This window comes from Leopardus geoffroyi, chromosome B3 (assembly GCF_018350155.1).
Source record: "Leopardus geoffroyi isolate Oge1 chromosome B3, O.geoffroyi_Oge1_pat1.0, whole genome shotgun sequence".
Lineage (NCBI taxonomy): Eukaryota > Metazoa > Chordata > Mammalia > Carnivora > Felidae > Leopardus > Leopardus geoffroyi.
The window spans coordinates 147,678,970-147,700,535 of record NC_059337.1 but is presented as its reverse complement, the minus strand read 5'-3'; the positions used below and the strand labels follow the sequence as shown (position 1 = coordinate 147,700,535).

The window sequence follows — 21,566 nt, the reverse complement described above, 5'->3', positions numbered from 1 at the left end:
AGAATGTTATGACCAATTATATGCCAATAAAATGGGCAATCTGGAAGAAATGGACAAATTCCTAAAAACACATACACTACCAAAACTGAAACAGGAAGAAATAGAAAATTTGAACCAACACTTAACCAGTAAGGAAATCGAATTAGTAATCAAAAATCTCCCAAAAGACAGCAGTCCAGGACCAGATGGCTTTCCAGGGGAATTCTACCGAACATTTCAGGAAGAGTTAACACCTATTCTCTTGAAACTGTTCCAAAAAAATAGAAATGGAAGGAAAACTTCCAAACTCTTCCTATGAAGCCAGCATTATCTTGATTCCAAAAACAGACAGAGACAACACTTAAAAAGAGAACTATAGACCAATTTCCCTGATGAACATGGATGCAAAAATCCTCAACAAGATATTATCCAACCAGAAACAATAATACATTAAAAAATTATTCACCACGACCAAGTGGGATTTATACCTGCGATGCAGGGCTGGCTCAATATCTGTAAAACAATTAACGTGATTCATCACATTGATAAAAGAAAGGACAGGAACCATATGATCCTCTCCATAGATGCAGAGAAAGCATTTGACAAAATACAACATCCTTTCTTGATAAAAACCCTCAAGAAAGTAGGGATAGAAGGACCATACCTCGAGATCATAAAGGCCATCCATGAACAACCCAATGCTAATATCATCCTCAATGGGGAAAAACTGAGAGCTTTCTCCCTAAGGCCAGGAACAAGACAGGGATGTCCACTCTCGCCACTGTTATTCAACATAGTATTGGAAGTCTTAGCCTCTGCACTCAGACAACACAAAGAAATAAAAGGCATCCAAATTGGCCAGGCGACGCCACTCTTACCACTGTTATTCAACATAGTATTGGAAGTCTTAGCCTCTGCACTCAGACAACACAAAGAAATAAAAGGCATCCAAATTGGCCAGGAGACAGTCAAACTTTCACTCTTCACAGATGACATGATACTCTATATAGAAAACCCAAAAGACCCCACCAAAAAACTGCTACAATTGATTCATGAATTCAGCAAAGTGGCAGGATATAAAATCAACGCAGAGAAATCGGTTGCATTCCTATACACCAACAATGAAGCAACAGAAAGAGAAATCAAGGAATCTATCCCATTTACAGTAGCACCAAAAACCATTAAATACCCAGGAATAAATCTAACCAAAGAGGTGAAAAATCTTTACACTGAAAACTATAGAAAGCTTATGAAAGAATTTGAAGAAGACAAAATATGGAAAAACATTCCCTGCTCCTGAATAGGAAGAACAAATATTGTTAAAATGCTGATAGTACCGAAAGCAATCTACATATTCAATGCAATCCCGATCAAAGTGACACCAGCATTCTTCACAGAGCTAGAAAAAGTAATCCTAAAATTTGTATGGAACCAGAAAAGCCGCCGAATAGCCAAAGAAATCTTGAAAAAGAAAACCAATGCAGGAGGCATCACAATCCCAGACTTCAAGCTGTACCTCAAAGCTGTAATCATCCAGACAGTATGGTACTGGCACAAGAACAGACACTCAGGGGCATCTGAGTGGATCAGTCTGTTAAGCATCCGACTTTGACTCAGGTCACGATCTGGCAGTTCTTGAGTTAGAGTCCCACATCAGGCTGTGTGCTGACAACTCAGAGCCTGAAGCCTGCTTGGAATTCTGTGTCTTCCTCTCTCTCTGACACTCCCCCGCTCATGCTCTGTCTCTGTCTCTGAAAAGTAATAAATAAATGCCAAAAAATAAAGAAAAAACAAGAACAGACACTCAGATCAATGGAACAGAATACAAAATCCAGAAATGGACCCACAAATGTATGGCCAACTAATCTTTGACAAAGCAGGAAAGGCTATCCAATGGAATAAAGACAGTGTCTTCAGCAAGTGGTGCTGGGAAAACTGGACAGCGACATGCAGAAGAATGAACCAGGACCACTTTCTTACACCATACACAAAAATAACCTCAAAATGGATGAAAGACCTAATGTAAGTCAGAAGCCATCAAAATCCTCGAGGAGAAAGCAGGCAAAAACATCTTTGGTCTTGGCCGCACCAACTTCCTACTCAACACGTCCCCAGAGGCAAGGGAAACAAAAGCAAAAATGAACTACTGGGACCTCAACAAAATCAAAAGTTTCTGCATAGTGAAGGCAACAATCAGCAAAGCTAAAATTCAACTGACAGAATGGGAGAAGATATTTGCAAATAACATCTCACATAAAGAGTTAGTATCCAAAATCTATAAAGAATTTATCAAACTCAACACCCAAAACACAATCCAGTGATGAAATGGCCAAAGACATGAATAGACACTTCTCCAAAGAAGACATCCAGATGGCCAACCGACACAGGAAAAAATGCTCCACATCACTCATCATCACGGAAATGCCAATCAAAACCCCAATGAGATATCACCTGACACCTGTCAGAATGGCTAACATTAACAACTCAGGCAACAACAGATGTTGGCGAGGATGCAGAGAGAGGATCTCTTTTGCATTTTGGGGGGCAATGCAAGTTGGTGCAGCCACTCTGGAAAACTGTACGGAGATTTCCCAAAAAACTGAAAATAGAACTCCCCTACGACCCAGCAATTGCACTATTAGGCATTTATCCACAGGACACAGGTGTTCCTTTTCAAAGGGACACATGCACCCCCATGTTTATAGCAGCACTATCAACAATAGCCAAAGTATGGAAAGAGCCAAATGTCCATTGATGGATGAATGGATAAAGAAGAAGAGATAAATATATACAATGGAGTATTACTCGGCAATCAAAAAGAGTGAAATCTTGCCATTTGCAACTATGTGGATGGAACTAGAGGGTATTATGCTAAGTGAAATGTGTCAGTCAGAGAAAGACAAAAATCATATGACTTCACTCATATGAGGACTTTAAGAGACAAAACAGATGAACATAAGGGAAGGGAAACAAAAATAATATGAAAACATGGAGGGGACAGAGCATAAGAGACTCATAAATATGGAGAACAAACAGAGGGCTACTGGAGGGGATGTGGGAGGTGGGGATGGGCTAAACTGGTAAGGGGCACTAAGGAATCTGCTCCTGAAATCATTGTTGCACTATATGCTAACGAATTTGGATGTTAATTTTTAAAACTAAAAATAAATACTAATTAAAAATTAAAAAATTAAAATATTTTAAGAGAAAATAATGCGTGATCATGCTGTTGAGGTAAATATTTCTTAAAGATTATGCCGAAGCCTCCATTAATAAAGGTAAAAATCCAAAACTGAAAAAAAAAAAAGAATTCTTCATATTGTCACACGGCCATCCACACAAACTAATGTAGAAGTGCGTCCCTAACCCTGTCATTCACTTTTACACAACCAAATCTAAGTCTGGAGCTTGATATATATGTCAGAGGACATGCAAATGGGGCCCTCTCTGTGCTGATAAAACCAGCCCAGCCCCGACCCTGCAGCTGGGAGACGAGCCCCAGCGCCAGGAGTCCCAGGTGTTCCCATTCTGTGATCAGCACAGAACACACACACCTCACCATGGAGTTTGTGCTGGGCTGGGTGTTCCTGGTTGCTCTTTTAAAAGGTAATTCATGGTGAAGGAGAGACACTGAGTATGTGAGTGGATATGTGTGAGAAACAGTGGATGTGTGACAGATTCCTGACCAACATGTCTTGTGTCTGCAGGTGTCCAGTGTGACGTGCAGCTGGTGGAGTCTGGGGGAGACCTGGTGAAGCCTGGGGGGTCCCTGAGACTCACCTGTGTGGCCTCTGGATTCACCTTCAGTAGCTATGCAATGGGCTGGGTCCGCCAGGCTCCAGGGAAGGGGCTGCAGTGGGTCGCAGAAATTAGTAGTAGTGGAGGTAGCACATACTACGCAGACTCCGTGAAGGGCCGATTCACCATCTCCAGAGACAACGCCAAGAACACGGTGTCTCTGCAGATGAACAACCTCAAGACCGAGGACACAGCCACATATTACTGTGCGAAAGACACAGTGAGGGGACCTCACTGGGAGCCCAGACACAAACTCCCTGCAGGAGGGGATCAGCACCACCAGGGGGCGCACACTATGCACAATTCTCCTTTGTGTTCCCAGGCGCAGGTGCAGATAGAGGTTACAGGCAGGTTTCCTGTCAGGGTCTGGGGCTTCCTCTCCACACAGCAGTTTCCCCAGGGAGCCTCCCTGGTTATATGATTCTGTGTTTACCTATTAACTCTCTGAATTAGCAACTGGGTTGTCATAGGGAAACTAGACTAACATGCACAAAGACACAGTTGTTTGCACTTGCTTACTCTGGTCCCTCAACATGAGTGAATTACAGATTTCATGAGGCACAACAGCTGCACCTTTACAGGATTCCCAGATGTGCTCCCTGTGCAGCCAGGACCACAGGATCCCACAGCTCCTTATCCTCACCCAGCCCTTGTCCCAGTCAAACACCGTGACACTTTCTTCATAGCCCTTTGCTACTCAGGACTTTAAATGAGCTACAGCTTTATTCAATTACTCTAAAGGAGAGACAAACAATCTCCATGTATTAGTCAAGATTCCCCTGAGGAACACAACCCAAAGGTCATTGGTTTCCATAACTAAATAGTTTGAGAAGTCCCATGATCTACTGTCACAAGCTGAAGACCCAGGAAAACCAGTGATGTAATTCTTGTCTGATTCTGAATAGTGTCTGGTCTCAGAACGTGGAGAGCTGATGATGTAACTCTCAGAAAAAGGGCCAGAGGAGACCAATATTCCAGTTCAAACAAGCACATGGGAAGTAAAAACGAGGGAATTCGTCCTCCATCTGCGTCAGATTCTATTCACAAACTTAATGGAATGGGTGGTGCCCAGGCAGAAAGAAACCATGGATGGAAATGCCAATCTCTTCTGGAACACATCGCAGACATCCACAGAAACAGTGGTGAATCTGGGCACCCATGACACAGTCAAGATAACCTATAAAGTTAATCATGACAAGTCAACCTCCTGTAAACGTGGAGCTCAAAGACTGAAGATTTAAGTCGATCCCATCATTGGGGTGGTGTCTGGTGGGCACAGCAGTGCTCCTGTGGAGGAGGGCAGAGGCCCATAAGGGGAACTGTGGTCTGAGTATCCCCTGGGCCGCATGGGGAGAGACAATTCCCTTCATGGAGTGCATTTGGGAGACGGGGCATTGGGTCTCATAGGACAGGAGAGCTGACAGGCACCATTAAAATTCCCTGATCATTAGCATAGGAGCCTCTTCTGAGAGCAGCTAGCTGGACACTACCTTCTGGTTGTTCTTCACCATGTACTCCAAGCCCCTAGTGTTCATGCAACTGACCATCTGGGGTAAACCAGCTCCAGGCACAGCACATCAAGACCCTCTCCCAGAGGATCAGTGGGGTCCCTGTCATATTGAGTTCACACAATTTGGAGTTTTCAAACCCAGCCAGAGCTCCTGCGATAAAACACAAGAGCCCTGTGCCACCAGAGGGGCCAATGGCTTGGACGCACACAGGGTGAAAACAATTCTGACGGAAGCCTGGGACCCACAAGTGTTCTCTCTGTGTGAGGGCTTCCTGAACAGGGGAGGCTAGGAACTCCAACTCCAGGGACTAGAGAGGGAGCTGATGCCAATATTTCCACCCACCAATCAGCATGGACAGATTTCACTCAGCAGCACAGCATCCCCAGTGGAAGCTGAGCCACTAACACCAAGCTCCACCTACTCCAGCCCCCATCAAGTGCTTGCTTACTAGGAAAGAGTGCCTGGCAACCAGACCACCACTGCATCCCTTCCTCCAAAGACCACCGTAAACCCCCACACGCACCAAGTGAGCTGATCATACAGTGAGGCATATCCTCACCTCTAGGGGAGATAGGAATTAGCCTCTTTTAACAAGCAGACCAAACTCACCTAGTTAAAACTCACAACACTGGCGACAAGGTCCAACACTCCCCACTGGAGGCAAGGAGAAAATCTGCAGAGGACTCTCCTGAGGGACAGAGCAGCCAAAACACGACAGCACAGTGCCACGGAACATAAAACAAATGCTTCATGAAGTGTCAGGCCCTGGACAGTATGTGAACACTTCTCAATAAAGATACTACCCTAGAAGCAGAAAAGATAACAGGATTTTCTAAAACACTTAAGAAGGCAGAGACATAGACAACAACATGATGGAGGAATTCATCCTAAAAGAAAAAAGGATAAAAGGTCATTGTGAGGGATATAATTAAAACACATAAACTAATGTGCCTCAAACAGAATTTCTAAAAACTCTCATAATGAAACAGGATTTTCAAAAAGTATCATAAGGATACTAGCTGTGCTTGAGGAAAATATATGAGACATGAGGGATACCCTTAATGCAAACAGAAAAGACCTAAAAACTAGTCAGGATGAAATTTTAAATGTTGTAACCGACATGTGAAACTGATTGGATATAATGACCTCAAGGCTGAAAGAAGCAGATGAATGAGGAAGGCACATAGAAGATAAAATTATGGGGGAAATGAAGTTGGAAAGAAGAGGAAATTTAAAATATTGCATCACAAACGTACACTTAGGAAAATCAGCAACTCCATAAACTGTAATAACATTCTTTTGAAAGGAGTCCCAAAAGAATAAGAGGGAGAAAAAGGGGGATACATTTTAGCTGAGTGAATTATAGTGAAAATTTCCACAAGCTGGGGAAGGAAACAGACATCCACATGTAGGAGGCAAAGAGAACACCCATTAAAATAAAAACTAAAATAAAAAGCAGGCCAACACTGAGACATATCATAGGAAAATGGCAAAATATTCAGATAAAGAAAAACCATAAAAGCATCAACACAAAAGAAGTTGCTAACTAACAAGGGAAGATTAAAAAAAAAAAAACTATGGCATGTGTCTCTACAGAAACCTTCATGCAAGGAGGGAGTGGCATCATATCCTCAACATGCGCAATTGAAAATTATGCAGCTAAGAATACTTTCTCCAGTAAGGCAGTCATTCAGATACAAGGAGTGATAGAATTTCCCAAACAAAAACCAAAGGAGTTCATGGCCTCTAAATCAGCCCTGCGAGAAATTAAAGGGGACCCTTTGAGTGGGAAAGGAAGACTAAAAGTAACAAAGACTAGAAATAAACCGAGAAAATCTCCGGAAACAATGACTTTGGAGGTAACACTATGGCACTAAGTTATATCTATCAATAATTACTGTGAATGTAAATGGACAAAATGCTCCAATCAAAAGATATAGGATACCAGAATGGATAAAAACAAATACAAGATCCTTCTATACACTGCACACAATTGACTCATTTTCAACCTAAAACACCTGTAGATTGAAAGTGAGGGGAGGGTGAACAATTTATCATACTAATGGACGTCAAAAGAAAGTTGTAGTACCACACTCATATCACACTAACTAGTTTTCAAATCAAAGTTTGTTACAAGAGATCAGGAAGGCAGTATATCATCATAAAGGGGTCTATCCAACAAGAAGATCTGAAGCTTTAAATATTTATACCCCAAAAATGTAAGCACTGAAATATATAACTCAATTAATAAGAACCATAAAGAAACTCATTGATAATAGACAATAGTAGTAATAGAGAACGTTAACACTCCACTTACAACAATGGAAAGACAATCTAAGCTGAAAATCAATAAGGAAACAATGCCTTTGAAAGACACATGGACTGAATGGACTTAACAGATATATTCACAACATTCCATCCTAAAGCACCAGAATACACATTCTTTTTGAGTGTGCATGGAACATTCTCCAGAACAGATCACATACTATGTCACAAATCAGCCCTCTACAAGTACAAAAAGACTGAGATCATTCCATGCGTATTTTCAGACCACAACACTATGAAACTTGAAGTCAACCACAAGAAAAATTTGGGCAACACCACCAATACATTAGGTTAAAGAACATTGTGTAAAAGCTGAATGAGATTTTCAGGAAATTACAGAAGCAATAAAAAATACATGGAAGCAAATGAAAATGAAAACATGCCAGTTCCAAACCATCTGGATGCAGCAAAGTTGATGGAAGAGTGAAATATATAGCAGTACAGGCCAAACTCAAGAAAGAAGAAAGGTCTCAAATCAAAACTACAATGAGAGATGCCGGCACACCTGTCAGAATGGCTACAATTAACAACTCAGGAAACAACAGATATTGATGAGGATGAGGAGAGAAGGGAACCCTTTTATACTCTTGGAGGGAATGCAAAGTGCCCGGACCATTCCAGAAAACAGTTTAAAAACTAAAAATCAGGGGCGCCTGGGCGGCTCAGTCGGTGAAGCGTCCGACTTCGGCTCAGGTCACGATCTCGCGGTCCGCGAGTTCGAGCCCCGTGTCGGGCTTTGGGCTGATGGCTCAGAGCCTGGAGCCTGCGTCCGATTCTGTGTTTCCCTCTCTCTCTGCCCATCCCCCATTCATGCTGTGTCTCTCTCTGTGTCTCAAAAATAAATAAACGTTAAAAAAAATTTAAAAAAAAAAACTAAAAATCAAACAACCTTACACTCCAGCAATTGCTCTACTAGGAATTCATCCAAAGCATACAAAACTTCTGATTTGAGGAAGTACATGCACCCCAATGTTTACAGCAGCATTAACTATGACAGCCAAACTGAGGAAAGAGACCAAAAGTCCACCATGTGATTAATTTGCTATATGTATAGAATGGCATATTACTCAGTCATAAAAAAGAATGAAATCTTGCCATTTGCAAAGGTGTTGATGCAGCTAGAGGGTATCATGCTAAGCAAAGTAAGTCAGTCAAAGATGACAAACACCATATGATTTCCTCATATGGGGAATTTAGATCTAGGGGAAGGGGAAAAAGAGCAAGAAATCATAAAAATAAACTCTAAGGTTAGAGACCAAACTGAGGGTTGCTGGAAGGCAGGTGTGTGGGGGATGGGATAATGGGTGTTGGGGATTAAGGAGGCCACGTGTTGTGATGAGTACTGGGTGTTAATGTAAGTGATGAACCAATAAATTCTACTACTGAAATTAATATTACACAATATGTTAACTAACAAATAAACACAAACTGAAAAAATTTAAAACGTGGAAAAAAGGAAGGGAGAATTGTCACAAATTGTCATGAACATGGAATCTAAGGGAGTGAGTCTAACGTCTTGCATTTACTCATTATATCCCTAACTGATGGTGGACATAAATTAACATACTCATGAATTTTCACAGCAGTGCCTGGTGGGCTGGAATTCAAACCACAGCTGCCCTTCCCAACTCCACTGTGCCCACACATCATGGGCAGCTTGTCCAGACACCTGCACAAGAACCCAGGTTGGGCCTCAGCAGGGACCCACATCTGCAGAACTGGAAAGTGTGGACAGTTGACGCTTCCTGAGAAGCTCTGGGTTTCCTTCCCCGATTTGCTGTCTCAGCTCCCTTGTCTTCCTTTCCTGTCTCTTGAAGAGAACCATGTTCCCTGTTAGTGGTTCATGAAAGTGAGAGGCTAGATGTTCTATAAACATTCAATATGACAGATAACATACAAGGGGACAAAAAAAACGCCCATATGATGCAGCCTGTCTCGCGGCTCCTATCACCCAATGTGGTAGAGTACAAATAAACCTAAGTATTCATTTGGTCAAAAACTGCATAGCACGTTGGAAAAGTATTAAGAGATGAGAAGCCTGGAAGAATTCCACAAATGCGGATATGAGCTCCCCTTGGAAGGAAGAAGAAAAATTACAGTCCCAAACACACAAGAGTAAAATAATTTTAGGAAATGATACAAGAGTTTCAATGCATTCTATTCATGAAGTGTCTAAATATGGCAATGCAAAAAAATGGATTTGGAGGGTTTCACATAGAATTGCGAAGGAAAAATTGTGTCAAGAACTTGGTTGTGTGCACACAGCTCAACGGCTCCTGAGACATATAGAAAGCCCACCACCTGAAAAGGTAAACATGTTTTTTGACCCCAGGAGCATATCTATCAAATCTGATGAGCAGTCTGGCCAAAGAGACACAGAATGGCAACTCTTGTAAAATTTGAAATTCAATTTCATATATTTCCACATAATTCCCATATATCATGAAAAACCATGCCACAAAAATGATTTGCAAGAGTCTATGAATTTAAAAACAAACGACAAAACTCTAAGTCACCAGAGACCAAATAGGAAACAAGTCAACGTTGAGAGAAACCAGAAAAAAACAGGACTTTTAGTTACATTGTAAGTCAAGAAATCAGTGGGGTGCCTGGCTGGTTCAGTAGGTTAAGTGTCTCACTTCAGCTCAGGTCTCGATGTCACGATTTGAGGGTTTGAGCCCCATTGTCAGGCCCTATGCTGACAGCTCAGAACCTGGAGCCTGCTTCAGATTCTGTGTCTCCCTCTCTCTCTGCTTTTCCCTGCTCACGTTCTGTCTCTCTCTCTCTATCAAGAATAAACATTTTTAAAAAATATTAGTCACAAGCAATCAATCATCAAGAAAATGAAAACTATAGCTAAGAACACAACACCCATAAAAAGAAATGGTATCAATAGACTTTGTGAAAATCAAATACGCTTATCTGCCCACGTGAATACCAATAGTAAGATAAGTTACAGAGTAAGAGACAACATTCACAAATTGCATAACCACCAAGGGACCTACATCTTGAATATGCTAAGAACCCTCAACAGTCAATAGGAAGAAAGGAAACAAACCTCCATAAAACAAGCACAGCCTTGTGTAGTAGACATCTTATCCTTGAGGTTATAGACACATTAGTTACTAACTGGAGAAGACTCTTCACACTATCAACTGCCAGGGAAATTCAAATCAAGAACGCAATAGACGCCCTATACACACATCCCAATGGCTCCGGAATGAAAACAACACTGACAGCACATCCAGGTGAGCATCCAGCATACGTGGGGCCTCAAACAATGCAGGAAGGATTGACAAACACCAGCTCTGGAAAACCGTTGGCTGTTGCTTATGAAATTATACATGGATGGCATAAAAAGGAACCTGGAAATACCACTCCCGAGTATTTGTCCCTGAAGAATGAAATCCCATGCTCAGAAAATAAATGGTGTGTAAATATTTATAGCATCTTTCTTAGGGTTAAAAGGTCAGAATAAGGCAAAATTCTTTCTAAATATAAAGGAATAAACCAACTACGAAACTTCCATCAATAGGATGCTTTGCCAAAGAAATGTGACACTACTGATGCACATCTGAAACCAGGTGAAACCAAAGACATGATGTGGAGGGAAGGGCAGTAGTCCCATAATTACAGAGGTGGTGTGACCTGGGACATTCACACAGCCAGACCATGGTGACAGTGGTTTGGTTGGGCATTCCTTATCTCTTTCTTTCCCAAACCACATGATGAGATACTCTGCTTCATTTGAGAGCACTCCTATGTTCAACCACCCTCTGATGTATGGAGTCTCCACAGACTGAACCCTACAACCTCGGACTCCTCTGAATGGACAGATGTTGAGGCCATAATCTCACATGTGTTCTGACAGGAGCTGTTCCCTCCACTGTCCCTGGCTCTGGCTCTCTCCTGCAGGTGAGCAGGAGTAGGTTAGGAATCCTCCACTGAAACTATTGGTCTTCTGCACCTGACTCTCCCACAACATGAGAGCCAGACCTTCCTCACACTCAGCTGGAAATGAAGTCAGTTCTATAGGAACAGATTTGCTCCTTGATTTAGAGGATTGCTCCATCTCCCCCTTACCCTGGGCAATACTCTGGGCAAAGGTGTGCAGCTGCAGGGGGTGTTGGGGACAAACAGGATTCCAAACAGTTTGGAAACTGAGGGCTCTGTTTAGGGGTGGCTGGCAGCTTCAGCCTTGTGGCTTGCTTGTCCTGGTGGCATGAGACTCCTGCCATACGAGTCAGGTCTGGGGTGATCAGGTTCCCAGCATCCCTAGTGGACTGTGCCCAGGGCAGAGCTTCCTTCCTGGGAGTGGGGCTGCCAACAATGAGTGAGTCGCATATCTCAGTGGCACCTGCTGGGGCTTGGCCTCAACAGCAAACAGCTTAGGGTCACTGACATCCTGTCCCTCTGGGAAAGAGTCCTCTGAACAAGAGCTGGTCACCGGGAACCGTGTGTATTGGCTACAACAGTCTGGAGGGGAGGTTGCAGCAAGGCTCAGTGGCACATTTCTATAGTCCCAGTTACTTGCACTGGAGTTTCTACTTGCTGATCTGGGGTGGGAAAGGAAAAGAACATACCTTAGTTCAAATATTCTAGGTATTCTTTCTGGTAGTATATTTTCTGCAATAAATGCTTCTTCGTGGGCTGTATGTCAACATGGCCATTTGCAGACACTGTAAATACATCATTTGAGATTTTATTCATATTCCACATAGTAAACATTCAATGTAGTATTACTTGCAAATATAATTGTAAATATATACAATGCAATATTACTTAGCCATCAAAAAGAATGACATCTTGCCAATTACAATAATGTGGATGGAACTACAGTGTATTATGCTAAGTGCAACAAGTCAGTCAGAAAAAGTCAAATATCCTATGATTTCTCACATTAGTGGAATATAAGAAACACAACATACGGAAAGGAAAAGTAAAATAAATCAAAACAGAGAGGGAGGAAACCAGAAGACATTCTTAAATACAGAGAACAAACTGAGGGGAAGTGGGGGAGGTGGGCTAAATGGCATGTGGCCATTAAGGAAGGCACTGGGTGAAATGAGAACTGCGTGTTATATGTATGCGATGGTTCTCTAAATTCTACCCCTAAAATAAGTACTACACTGTATGTTAACAGACTTGAATTTACATTAATATAATACAAGAAAATTATATATAAAGAGAGACTACCTCAAAATAGCAAGCTTCTGCACAGTGAAGGAAACAATCAACAATACAAAAAAGCAACCTATGGAATAGAAGAAGATATCTGTAAAGGACATATCCTCAGGGTTAGTTTACAAAACGTATAAGTTTTTTTAAATTGTTTTCGAATTATCAGTAGAGAGTGTGTCCATGCAGTTCAGCACACTGTTGTGTGAGAAGCAAAACTCGTGTCTTCCACTTTTATACTGTGGTAAGATCTCACTGAACATGAGACCCACACTCTTCACAGAATTTTAACCATACATTACAGTGTTGTTAATTACAGGGGTAATGATGTGGAGACCCCTCTAGAACTTAATCATCTTGCATAACACAAAATCATAGCCCTTGAGATCTACTCTTCATTGACCCTCCCTGCCAGGCCCTGGAAACTGCCATTTCACTCTCCATTTCATTGTCATCAAAACCCAAATTCAGCTGCCTGTTGCTGGAAAGGTCAATGTTCAAAGTTTTAGTTTTGGTGGGAAAGGAATTTGAGCTATATTCAGAAGGCCAGCCATTGGGGAAGAGGCAAACTCTTGTCCAAATGCCAACTCTGAGGTTTCTCCCTGACCCAGGGCGTTTTAAAGCAATAGAGGGTTCTTAAGCAAGCAAGGGAGTACCATGGTCAATACCATCTTTTGATCATGGGCAGACTCCATGGTACAAGCTGCCAAAGTAACCTCAACTTCCCTGCATCTCCAGCTGAAGAGGGAACCAAACTACATGGGAGGAGACTGCCAGAGCCCAGGAAACAACTACCATAAGGGATTAGAGGAGAAGACCCTTGGGGCTCACACATGGTAGCAGTACTTTCTGTTCTCCCCAGCTGGCATAAGAAAATACTAAAATACAACCTTGTAGTTCACCAATCATTACTCAGAATACTGAGAAATGTTTTGCTCAGTGAACTCAGAGGAACCTTCAAAGCAAAACCAAAAGGATCAAATGGCTTGCAAACTAATAGCCAAGGAGAATAAGACACATAAAACTACAAAGAGATTTTTTGAATCACCCATAAAGGTAAAATTGACAATGTTTACCTCCACATCACAAGGAAGCAAAAGCAGTGGTCTCTGTAATGAGGAAAAGGAGTCATCCAAAGAAAGTGACCCAGCAGTACCACAGGACATGGAATTGGTAGAGAAGTTCAGGGTGTTATAACTGCATAGCCCATATGCAAGTAGCTGGAGGAAAGACTGAAGGTGTTGACTAGAGCCATGCCTCGGGGTCCAAATCCCTACCCATGTCCATGTGACCACTCTTGACCATGGCCCACCTGCCCCTCCCACATCCACCCCAGCTTAACTGATGTGCAAGGTCACCCAATGCCACACCCTGGGACTCTTGCCTAACCCCACAAGTGGCCCCCAGGTGCAGGGTGCTGGCCACCTGGCACAGCCCTCTGTTCTGTCTGATGGTCTAGACCTGGCTTTGCTGAGGATCCTCCATTTATCCATTCTCACTGGCAGATGTCCCTGAGCAGGGGCATGAGGCTGGCAGAGGGCCAGGTCACCCTGAGGGCGCCCCTCTTGCTGTTTGCATTCTGGGCAGTGCTGGCTCCTGTGCAGGGTTCTCAAGGGCATCCCTCATGGCGCTATATCTCCTCTGAGGTGGTAATTCCCAAGAAGGAGCCGCACCACAGCAAGGGCATTCAGATGCCTGGATGTCTGTCCTATAGCCTGCGTTTTGGGGCAAGAGACATGTTATGCACATGCGGCACAAGAAACTCTTTTGGTCCAGACTCTGCTGATGATGACTCAGGATGCTCAGGGAGCCTTGCAGATGGACTACCCTTCATGCCTCCAGACTCTTACTACCTCGGCTACCTGGACGAGATTCCTTTCTCCATGGTCACAATTGACACAGGCTATGGCAGCCTTGAAGATATCATGAAGTTGGATTAACTTGCTTATGAAATGAGACCCCTCAGTTATTTCCAATGGTTTGAACACTTTGTTTCTCAGAGAGTCGCAGACATCTGTGCAATGGGACCCACGTATAACCTAGGATATAAGGAGGACAGGGGACCCCCTGTTCCTCAAGGAAATGCCAGTGCAACACCAAGGATCTCTAGTAAGTTCTGTTCATACCATCACAGAATTTTCAAAGGACTTGCTCTCAGTTTCAAAACAATGTATAGTGTGTTAACCACGTGGAAAAAGGTGCCCAGTTCCAAATAAGGCTAGTTAGCCTAATTGAGTCAATATTTCATGGTATTGATGTAAGTTATTCGTTTCATGGTCATTTATAGTGAGAGACATCAAGCTCACACAGGCAATTATGTGTTGCATCAGAACCCCCTTTTTTTTTCTCTTCAATAGTATGAGTCAAAGTATTTTCGATTTCTTAAAACACATTCACCCTTGATGTGATTTGAGATGGGCCCCATGAGGTTCATGGCACTCCAGTTGTATATTCTATATGCCATCCACCAATGGGTTATATGCCATCATTCTGGGTTATTTAGGCAGACATTATTTACTCTTGCCTGTCATAGCAACACATCAGATGGCAAGAAATTGTGGCTTGTGCATTGACACTGATGAATGTGCTTGCCAAAAAAGGTCCAGCTGCCTTAGGACCCAACTAACTGGTATAATGGAAGCTTTCAGTAACTGTTCCTTCATTCATATGCAGCACATAATGAATTGTGGAACAGGCAAGTGCATGTTCAACACTGAAATGGTGCATTTAAATAAGAGCCTGACCCACTATCATTATGGAAACTACATAGTGGATCCAGGAAAGCAGTGTGACTGCGGCTCATTCAACCAGTGCTACAGCAATCTAGGCTGTATGCGTGATTGTATCTGAACCCCTGGGGGCAAATGTAATACAGGCAGATGCTATACAGACTGCACCAACTCCGCTGCTAGGACACTCTGCAGACCAATCCAAAATATACGTGATCTTCCAGAGTCCTGCCATGGGGTGACCTTGGCGTACCCTGATGACTTCCATATGCAAGATGGAACCGCGTGCACTGAAGAGGGCTGCTGCTATCATGGAAACTGCACTGGCCGCACCATTCACTGCCAAGAAAGCTCTGGCAGAAATTCTGGGAAAGCTGAAGGTGTCTGCTATACCATAAATCACAAAGGCAGCTGACATGGACACTGCAGAAGACCCCGGGGAATTCAACACTGAACCTGTTCCCATACAGGCGTGCCGTGTGGAAGGCTGCAGTGTAGGAATGTCACACATCTCCCTCAGCTGCAAGAGCATGTTGGATTCCATCCGTCTGAGATCCAGGGTTCTGATGTTTGGGGCTGGATTCACATCGTAGCACAGGAACAACCGAGATTGGTCATGTGAGAACTGGTACTTCCTGTGCTTCTGGAAAGTTCTGTCAGGATACCTAATCCAATGGCAGTGGGGCTCAGCTGAATTATGACTGTATCCCAGAGAAATGCAGTCACAGAGGGATGTGCAACCATAACAGGAACTGCCACTGCCACATAGGCTGGGATCCTCCATGGTGCACGGACAAGGCACTGGTGGGAGCACAGACTGTGGACCCCTCCAAGAAGAATTCAGTCAGTCAGGCAAAGTCATGAATCCATGGTATATCTCAGAGTGGTTTTAGTCACATATATGCTATAATAGCTGCATTCCTCTTTGTTGTTTCTGGAAATGTCAGAACTATAAACACAGAGAAATTTAGGGAAGAGATTTTTGGAGAAGACAATCCATAATTTAGCCTCCAGACCCCTAAACAACTATAGACAATGCATCTGGTGCATCTGTAAAAATACAGTATTGAGGTGACACAGCTGACATCCACGTTTCCAAGGGTCTGCGGGAGACACAGGGGTCCTCAGGCACATCACAGCTCTGACACCAGGTCTCTCATGGGTCACCGACCAGCACTCTGAAATAAAACTTGAAAACTGCATGCTTGTGGCCTTTATGTAGTTTTTAAGCCAGTAAGAGCCCAAAATGAACCTTAGTTTCTGGGAAGAGGACCTGAGACAGAGCTGTGTCTTGAGCGGAAGTGTCTGGTTCCAGAATTAAGAGAAGTTGACACAAGCTCCTTTATTGGCAACTTCATGAGTTTTCTCCAAAACTACGCTTTTGTGGACTCAAAAGTTTCTCATTCTCCAGGTAATCTGTCTTACCCCAGTCCCATGTGGGCTTAGGATAATGGAGGGCTACCACCCACCCATACTGCCTGACCCACACGGGGGTGTGTGTGGGCTGTGAGGGAAGGGGACTGGCATTAGGTTCCACCTAGCGCAAGCTGTGCCTCGCTGGAGACAAAATTTCCAAATGTGGGAGACTGAGACCATGAGGCTGAAAGGAGCACCCCATAAATCAATCAGAAAGGTAGGCACAAGTGTCTATGGATGACTCTGGCACCCAGACGGAGACCGGTAAATGTGAATCCCTGCTCTCTTTCTCTTGCCTACTTTTCAGTGAGTTTACCTTAGATAAGAATCTGCCTAGGGTTCCCACTTTGGTTTTCCAAGCACCTTCTAGAATAACACAGAGGTGAGCCTGTGAAAGTTAGCAAATTCAGCCCCACCCGCTCCCAAGAAATCCTGTACTTGCTACCCTGTTTTCTATGTCCTGATCATTGCGAATGTGGGATGGAGGCCTGCCCTTCCCTGGGTCCTTGTGCCCTCTTGTTCTGGGCTCTGTAAATAATAAATCCTGTGCTTCCATTTCCTTTGTTGGGGTGTACTGAAACCCCACCTTCAGTCACAAGGGGCCCACACATCTCATGTACCCCAAGCAAGAGCTCAGATGACTTGGGAGCTGCCTGTCACCCACTGTGACTTGCTGTTGCCACTTCCTTCAGCAGGTCACAGTCTACATGTTCTTAATTCAGTACAGAAGCTGAGGTCCCACAATACATTTATCCCCAAGGATGGGATTGGGAGCCTAGCTGATGCCCCCCTACAATGCCTTAACCTAAGAATGGGTCACTCATTCCTCACCCTCACATCGCAGCTGCTGTGGGAAGGAGCTGGTGCTTGCTGGTGGTCTGTAGCTTTGATTTGGGCTTATGCCAGGTGTTGCCAGAAACCCTCACCCTAAATTATCAGTGCCATAAAAGGTCAGACTCCCTGCAGAGACCAACAAGCAGGCACCAGTCTGGGGGTGCACGGGTGTGCATTTCCTATTTATCTCCAAAGGAGGTGGGCACCGAGGACAGTGTTCCTAGATTAGTGTCGAAGAAGACGCCAGCTGCTTGGTCCACTGTGTTGCAGCCAGCACCGTGGTGTTGTGCTTGATTAGCCAGCCCTAGCTAGTGATGGAGGCAAATCTACAAGGAGCATCATGGCACCCAGGGTGGAGGACTTGGCCAAGGCAAGCTCCCCGTAGTGGCTGCAAACCTCACTGCTGTCGCCAATGGCTCCCCACCTGTTAGGTGTCGAGTGGGACACCTCAGTGTGGGAGGCCACAGAACATGACTCTGGGAAGAGCTAACTTCTACCCCAGATTTTCCCTGTCACGATCCACTACACCTACATGTCCAAGGACCAGCGTGAGAGACAGAGTGGTGACAGGCACTATACCATCATAGAAATGCAAGGCTTCCTAGAATCATTTGTCCAAAGGGAGGGAGACAAGGACATTGATTGGCTTTTGTGGGTCTTCGTCATTGGCTCCGAGCTGTTGCTTACAGCACTTGACATGCTGCAGCGGACTGGATTGGTCCAAGACCACCAAATTCATCATTCACTGAAAAATTCAAAGTATCCACAGCCTGTTTCAAAGACACCCTAGAGGAGCCTCCAGACTTTTCATTCTATCAAAAGACCATGAGAAACACACCAAGGCATAGGGCAGGAGACACAGACAAAAAAAAGGGGGGAAGGCTCTGAGGAAGACGCTCCCCAAGCCTCCAGAGCCCACAGAGGTAGAAAGAAAGAAGCTCTGATTCCTGGGACTTGGATTTTTATGGCATGGCAGCACAGGCCCACTGGGAGAGGTCAAGCCCAGGTGACGCCATCCAACTCTAAGATAGAATGGGGACAATTCAAAGAGTGTGGGTTTTTGGTTTTGTGTTTTTGCCTTGTGTCATGCGCCCAAGATCCTTGACCATTTCCAACCTGGAGTAGAGACCCTTGACAACACAATCTAAGGAGTTCTTCATGAAGGACCACTCTGACCTTAAGGCTGTGCCATTGCATTGACAGTGGGGGAACAGGACGACATGGGTTCCTGTCCACGTGGCAAGAACCTGGTCTCCTCAGGACCCACTGTGGAGACTTTGGGCGAGGAGGGCATGCATCCATGCTGATAAGAACCGGTTTCATCAGGACCCCCTGTGGAGGATTCGAGAGGAGGAGGGCCCACGTCCAAACCGACAAGAACCCAGTCTCCTCAGGCCCTGCTGTGGAGACTTCGGGTGGACAAGGGCCTGTGTCCACACGGACAAGAACCAGTTTCGTCAGGACACCCTGTGGAGGATTCGAGAGGACGAGAGCCCACGTCCACACCGACAAGAACCCGGTTTCGTCAGGACCTGTTGTGGATGATTCAGGAGGACCTGGGCCTGCGTCCACACAGACAAGGACCCAGTCTCCTCAGGAGCCACTGTAGAGGATTCAGAGGGACGTGGCCCCGCGTCAAAACTGACAATAACCTGGTCTCCTCAGGCCCCGCTGTGGAGACTTCGGGTGGACCAGGGCCCATGTCCACGCTGACAAGAACCGGTTTCATCAGGACCCCCTGTGGAGGATTCGAGAGGAGGAGGGCCCACGTCCAAACCGAGAAGAACCCGGTGTCCACAAGACCCGCTGTGCAGTATTCAGGGGGAGATGGCCCCGCGTCCACACAGACAAGGACACGGTCTCCTCAGGACCCACTGTAGAGGATTCAGGGGGATGTGGCCCCGCGTCCACACTGACAAGAACACGGTCTCCACAGGGCCGCTGAGGAGGATTCGGGAAGACGAGGGCCCGCGTCCAAACCGACAAGAATCCTGTCTCCTCAGGATCCGCTATGGAGACTTCGGGGGGACGAGGACCCGTGTCCACACCGACAAGAACGCGGTTTCGTCAGGACCCGATGTGGAGGATTTGGGAGGACCTGGGTCTCGAAGTTGATGGGTTCGAGCACCTGCTTCTGGCTGTGTGCCAACAGCTCAGAGCCTACAGATTGCTTGAGATTCTGTGTCTCCCTCTTGCTTACCCCTCCCCCTATCATGATCTGTCTCTGTCTCTCTTTTTCAACAATAAATAATAAATGTTAAAAAAAAAAAAGAGCAACATGGTTCCTGAGTGGCCTTTTCTGGATGGCCTCTGTCACTGAGGATGTTTTCTGCATTCACCCATGTTGTGACGTGTATCAGTCCTTCCTTTTTAAATTCTGATTAAATGTACGTAACATAGCATTTACCACATAAGTCACTTTAAGCATACAGTTGTCTGCCATTAACTGCATTCACACTGTTGTACATCCATCTCCAGAACGTTGTCATGTTCCCCGAGGGAAACTCTGTATCTGTTAAACCCTAAATCCCAATTCCCCTTTCCCCTCGGCCCCTACAGCCACATTCTACTTGGTGTCTCTGAGTATGACTTTTCTGGACACCTCACTTAAGTGGAACCATAGTGTATTTTCCTTCTGTCACTGGCTCATTTCACTCAGCATAATGACTGCCAAGTTCAGTCGGGGTGCAGGTGTGTGTCAGAACTCTCTTCCTTTTTAAGGCTGAATCATATTCCATTGTGTATATACTACATTTTGTTTATTTACTCACCTGTGAATACTTGCTTGGGTTGCTTCCATCTTTTGGCTGTTGTGAAGAAGCTGCTATGAATACGGGAACATGAATACCTGCTCAAGGCTTTGCTTTAAATTTCCAGATGTAAGTGCAGATGTGGAGTTCTGTGATAGCTGTCTGAGAAACCAGTATTCTCTACAGCCACAACATTTTACTTTATTTCTTTGTATGACAGAATAATATTCCTGTTTAAGGGTCTGCCCCAGGTTGTTTATCCATTCACACACCGATAGGCATTTGCATAGTTTCTACAATTGGGCTATTGTGAACAATGCTGCTATGTATGTGCACATGCACTTTGTTTAAACAACTGTTTTCAATTCTTCGAGATATACATCTAGGAGTAGTATTGTTGGGCCATATGGTAATTCTATGTTTTTATCTTTTTTTTTTGGGGGGGGGGGGAATTGCCAAACTACTTTACACATAGTCTTCACAATTTTACATTTCCACAAGCAAGATTGAAGGGTTCCAATTTCTCAACATCTTTACCAACATTTGTTATTTTGTAGTTGTATTGATTAGAGCACTTGTAATGTGTGTAAAAGGGTATCTCACTGTGGTTTAAATCTCCATTTCCATAAGGACTATTGATGTTTTAATATCATTTCAAGTGGTATTCACCATTTGTATGATTGCACTGGGGAAAGATATATCCAAATCCTTTGTCCATATTAAAAATTGGGTTGTCTTTTTGTTGATGAGTTGTAAAAACTCTTTATACATTCTGCATAACAGGCTCTTACCAGACAAATATTGTGCGAATATTGTCTTCCATTAGGCTTTGTCTTTTCACTTTGGGGATAGCATCTTCTGGTGTACAAAGGTTTCTAATGTTGAGAAAACTAAATTTATCTACTTTTTCTTTCCTTGCTTGTGCTTTGGTGTCATCTCTAACATTGCTAAACCCAATGGACATGAAGATTTATCTCGATATATTGCTTCCAGAGGACATAATTAAAACATTTAAACTGTTGATCCATTTTGATTTGAGTTTGTAT

General features: G+C 44.1%; 1 gene segment (V, D, J or C); it reads left to right on the top strand.

Annotated features, from left to right (window-relative positions):
- Nucleotides 1-3,445: 3,445 nt before the first annotated feature.
- LOC123583763 lies at nt 3,446-19,379 on the top strand. The segment is given in 3 exon segments: nt 3,446-3,585; nt 3,687-3,997; nt 19,179-19,379. Coding segments are annotated over 3 exon segments (558 nt in total).
- Nucleotides 19,380-21,566: the final 2,187 nt, after the last annotated feature.